We start from the raw sequence: 5,674 nt of genomic DNA on the forward strand, positions 1-5,674 counted from the left end.
AAGGAGAAAACAATCCATGAAAGGATTAAAAAAGGGAAAGGAAAAAAAATAACTTTTTGGGGGCAGTAGTGTAACAAAGTACAAAGAAGGCTTAACTATTAGTGGAAAAAATCCAGCCGCTAATCTTTACAGAATATTAATTTCATTTCAACCATACGATATTGAACAAAAAAACTATTGTGATGCGCCACACCACGGAGAGGATGAGGGGTTGCTTCTGTCTTAGCATCTTAACCATTCCCACAATCAGTGTTTCGCCTCAGTACATCTCAATACAGCCGTCACAGACAAGCCACGCAGCGCAAGGGAAGCAAGAAGTAACCAGAACAGACAGATATTCATTAATTAATATATTTTCTGCATTATAGTTAACATATGTACTTTTCTTTTGTCACCCTTATTTTGTTAAGTATTGATATTTTGTTATAGTCAGACACGAGTAAAGTCAACTGTCTTTCGCAATAAATATCATAAAATAATAGAGATTCACATAATAAATATTCTTTACAATAAAAAAAGCTTTAAACAGACTTTGTCATAAAAATAGTCGGAATTCAACTTTGTGATTTATACATAAAATATACAAAAACGCCACATGGCGTGGCTAAGGCAATTTAACGCACAGAACAGACAAGAGAATGGTGGTGGTGGTGGTGGTGGGTGGGTCTGAAATTCAAAAATGTTAAAGAGGAAAAGGTTTGAGAAGAAAAGATGTAATGGCATTTAGGAGTGTAGGATGGAAAAGGGGGCAGGGGTTTCGTGGCACCTAGAGAACCTAGACACACAGAGAATACAAGTTCAAGGAAGAAAGGAATGTAGATGAGAAATAAAACACGTGCAAAGCTAGACGGTCCTTCAGACATTACAGAAAAAGGAATTGCAGCCATATTGTCTCCAATGTGAAGACCTAGACGGGGAAACATCATAGAGTGACAAGGGTTCAAAAGCACAATGCATCCCAGATGGACAGGGACACAAGGAAAGAGTTACACCATAGACCAGCCCCGCCTATGAACTATGGAAAACATGTAAGCCACAGTGCAGGCTGCCTCGAAGTTTGCTCCCCCACGAGAACAAATCAAGTCTGGATCATTAAACTCCGGATGTTGGCGAAAAAGTTGGTACAGAATTAAAATATTTTAGGATTAACCAGACAACTGAAACTACACATTAAATGATTGGTTTCAAAGTGTCATCAATTCCCGATGCTTTACGTTATAGTGATCCAAAGCAGAGCCGATAAAACACTTCCTGGGCAGCTGGCACATCGTTGCCCACTCTTTCCATAGGCAAGAGTGTCAGGTTTCCACAGGTCCCACTGCATCATCTTAGTCCACACTTACCAAGGGCTAGCCAAGTGGAAGGACAATATTCCAGGCTTTTGGTAGACCAGGGAGGCTAAGGCGGCCTTGGAAAAATTGGTGCACAGAACTGGTGCCCAGCAAGCAACATTGTTCGAGGGAATGTCAGCACCCACTAAAAACAAATCACGAGGGTTTGCTTTCACCCCTTGATGGGCAACTCTCCAGTTTGCAATAGACTGTGTTGGAGTTTTTACACCGGCAACCTGGGCGATTGACCCGGTCGTAGCACGCCCGGCACAGTTTAAGGCATCCCTTGGCAGGAGGGTAACACAGCAAACAAGGCAGCAACAAGGACATGGCGCCCATGCAAAAGTATCTGGAGAAGCAGTGGGCCTGGGAGCAGGAGCAAGGGTTGTCCGCGCACGAGTCCCCCTCGTCGTCGTTGGAGCAGTGGTAGAAGGCCCCCTTGACCAGGCACATGCACGTGCTGTACTCCACCATAGTCTCAGCTGAACACAGGCACTGGCGGTTGCAGGCCAGGCAGGAGGGCAGGGCCCGAGGGGCAGTGCACTCCCCACACTTGCACTTCCCACACTGTTCGCAGATAAACCTGTGCTGGGTCATGTCCTCCTCTTTGTAAGCGCTCTTCAGGTCATCCACGACCAAGGACAAAGGCTTGGGCTGGGTCCTCACTGTCTTCTCTGACCTGTGGCCAGAGCCAGGCCTGGACTGGGGCGACCTTCCCAGCAGGCCTTGCTCCGAGGAGGCACTGCTGTTGCTCCCAGAACTGGCCGCACTGCCCGTACTGGTGGACCTGCTCAGCACGGGAGGCCTCGCCTGCGGCACCACATGACTGGTCCTCTGCTCATAGTTGTTATTCACATTAATCGGTATGATCTCATGAGTCCTCTCGTGTTTCTCCAGCCTGGGCACAGTCTGTGGCCCTGTCTTTTTCACCATGGATGGGCCTTCCGTGTACTCGTTGCTTCCTCGCAGGGCCTTGATCTGGCCCAGCGATAAGATGGCTGCCGGTGGGATCTCCCTCTCATAATCCACCCTCTGCCGACTGTCTAGGGCGGGCTGTTGGATCACAACTAATGAACTGCCACTGCCATGTTGACTTTGGAGCTCCATCTGTAGTGATCTCGACTTCTGGCATTCAACGGGAACCTGGCATGCATCTGAAATCCTGTAGGAAGAGAGAGGAAAACAGGTGAGGGGCTTGAAGGAACTTACGACAAGCTGTACACTATACATTTGCTAAGTGAGGAAATCCTAGGTGGGGCGAATAAAGGAGATAAGGATTGTAACTAACAGCAGGCCAGAGAGAACACACTTCAGTGCGCTATTTACAGTAGCCCGATCAGGACAGGGGGACCAATGCCCAAATACATTTGAGTGGAGTCTGGAACTGAAGTAGTCACAAATGATCCTGGAACAACGTGCTGACAGACATTCAAAGCAAGTTTACTTTCCTTCCAGGCTAGAGGGTATACTTGTATATACTACCCGAAGAAAGTATGGCGTGAACAGCCATCCGTTGCAAACGATTAGGTGCAACACACAGCAGATTAAGCGGGGTGTAGCCAATGTTTATGTAATCTATTCAAATGCTTGGGTGTGCTCATTATATTCACGCTTCCCTGTATATTTATATCTAGGTGGGGAGCAAGGAACCTATGTATATTCGGTTGACGATAAGAGATGTCACTTGGCACTAGTGTGAAACGATTGCTACAATACAGAATCGGACCACACAGTAAGCTATTTGGGCTCGCGAGGAGTAGGAAAACACCAAATATCAAGAGAATGCATGAGGTAGTATTAGCCCTTTTGAATGCCATCACATATCTAAAAAGTTGATTACCTACTATGGTACAGGAACATGCGGTGATTTGCCCCGGGTCAAGGGATTTTCAGCTAAGCACAGAAGCCCAGATTCGAACTCAGGGCCCCAACGTAGTAGGCACTGAATCCCAGACGCAGGATAGGAAACGTCTTAAGATACACGGCTTCCCCCACAGAGCTGACCGGTGGACATTTTGAACTTAGCCCACTAAAGCAAAGGGAAGCCGCACACTAGCACTACCCATGTGCAAGACGTCCACTTTTGCTACGCGACGGTGCTGCGCAGAGGCGTGTGAGAGGAAAGGGCACGAGTTTGCGATTACACAAGTGTGCTGACAAAACAAACATTTGCTTTCCTGTACTGACAGCTACGAGACTAATCTCAATATACACGGGTCAGAGAAGGATGCCAGATTGTGTGTGTGTATTGGGGGAGGGTTGGGGGGGGGGGGGATAAAGCAATCAGAGATCGCAAATGAGAACAGGAGTTGTGGCCAATGGTGCTGAACGCACTTCATGTACGCATGTGATGCAACAAGCTTAAGAGTTATACCCTGTGGCACGGCTGTCGTTTAATGAAGGCAGGTGCACCCGGGATGTCATGGTCACAGTGCACACATACACTAAGCATGAATGTGCCCCAGAGATGCGTATACTTCAGCATTGTGGCTAGATGGGTCATCTGAAATTCAAGTGACTATGAGTTGGGCGTAAATAGCACCTGGTACGCTAACAGCCGGGGTGAATCGCTATAGAGTAACGTGCAGAGCAGCTATGGCTAGGGGCGCAGGAGCCCCCGTGTACGTATGAGCTGCAAGAGTCGAGTGTAGGGTACACGTTATGCGCACAACTGCTGCAGTAATTGGTGGAGAGAGGATTGCGTCTGTATAAGACCTGAACATAAAGATGTGGAGAAACCACGTGTGCAGAAATACTATAGTAATAGCGATAACTGCATATGCACAAGTATGACGTGCACGGCATAGGCATGACCCGTTTATCCAGGCATGTAACTAGGTAACACTTTGTGCATAGAACCGAGGCATGCCTGGCATCCTATGCATCGTTGGGCTCTCAGAGTTAAACTTCGTTTAAATGCAACCCACCCCTAAACCATAATTACATCAGCCTACTTAACTACGGAAGGCAAAATGCAACAGCTACTAGGACACGGGTTAATTGCCGAAAACAAACATGCGATTGTATGTTTTTTCAATGGCGGTATTAAATATGCACCAAGGGGGTGCATATCACCGAGGCTAAAGCCACCCCCCCACACAGCCCTGAATGCATGGAAGACTGTGACGTGCATGCATCGAGACTACACACACATTTCGCACGGAGGATGCAACAAGCTGTGGCTGCATGGCTGATCTTTAATCAACAGTTTGGAGAGAGATCTGAACAAGAACATCTACGCAGTCATCAGAGAGCAGCGTTTTAACCCAAGCTCGGTCACACCAGACGCAGCAACAAAGCGTCTGATCACCGCACAGTAAGGCACCGGAGATTGCAAGATCTGTCCTAGATACGGCATCGATCTCTGCCATGCCTAATACAGAGTGCCCGCCTTCCTACTCAGTATGCACCCCTTGCACAGAAAAAGTTGGCTGGCCCTTAGGAAAGGGTCTCCCTGCACACAGCAACCCCCTCTTCTCTCGCACAGCACTATCGGACACGGTATGCAGCGCATCCCCTCTGTTGCAGCACTCAACGCCCCACAGTAGTGCAACACACCTGTCCCCGTGCTGGGCTCTCCGGCCTCCACAGGCAGCCAGTGTCCTTTCTTTCTCACGACTAAGTCGCACCTGCTCTGCACGTGTGGCGCGGGCCTGAAGCACTAGACACTCTTGTGTGACGGCGCCACGGCTGCAGCGGCCCTACTCACCTCTGTACGATCATTCACCCCATGTAAATCCAATGCGAAGCCAGGCGCACTGCACGCTTCAGGCTCCGGGCCCGTGCGCCATGGCTGTAATAGAGGCCCCCAGGCCTGGGCAAACAAATCCAAGGGTTCTCCAAGCGGCCGGCTCCTGCCGCTACGAGCGTGACTGCCTCGCGCTAAGGTGCAGCGGGCGGCTCCGAGTCGTGTTCCCTATTGCGGCTCGCGCTCCGGGCTGCGGTTCACGTTTGCTATCTCCGCTGCTACTCTCCTTCGCTGCGCGCGCTCTCTCCGCACTGCATGAATGGGGGCGCTGACGCCCGGGGTTTGTTCCATCCAAGCCTTCTCATTGGCTATGCAAGGTGGGGGACGGGGGGAGATACCGAGGGGGAGCGAAGAGGTGGGCGTGACGTTCATTGCAGCTGCCACCGCCGATTGGTTTAACAGTGAGAGGAGGGTCGGAACGCGCGCGGCCGCCACTGGGCAGGGAGAGGAAAAGGGAACGCGCGCGCGGGGCGCCAGCCAAGCTTGTTTATTGCAGCTGGAGCTTGGGAAGCGCGCGCTGCCCGGGGGGGCTAAAAGAGGGGAGGCGAGAAGGAAGAGGCCGCTTCCCGCCTCACATCCGCTTCTGGCAGAGGCA

The 5,674-nt window shown here is 50.1% G+C and overlaps 1 protein-coding gene across 1 annotated transcript; it reads right to left on the minus strand.

Annotated features, from left to right (window-relative positions):
- Nucleotides 1-337: 337 nt before the first annotated feature.
- SPRY1 (sprouty RTK signaling antagonist 1) lies at nucleotides 338-5,336 on the minus strand. Its single transcript, XM_069242387.1, has 2 exons — nucleotides 5,041-5,336; nucleotides 338-2,493 (listed from the first exon to the last, which is right to left on the minus strand). The coding sequence occupies exons 1-2, from the start codon at nucleotides 5,052-5,054 to the stop codon at nucleotides 1,488-1,490; spliced, it is 1,020 nt and encodes a 339-aa protein (XP_069098488.1). The 5' UTR covers nucleotides 5,055-5,336; the 3' UTR covers nucleotides 338-1,487.
- Between the last annotated feature and the right edge of the window lie 338 nt (nucleotides 5,337-5,674).

This window comes from Pleurodeles waltl, chromosome 1_2, assembly GCF_031143425.1.
Source record: "Pleurodeles waltl isolate 20211129_DDA chromosome 1_2, aPleWal1.hap1.20221129, whole genome shotgun sequence".
Lineage (NCBI taxonomy): Eukaryota > Metazoa > Chordata > Amphibia > Caudata > Salamandridae > Pleurodeles > Pleurodeles waltl.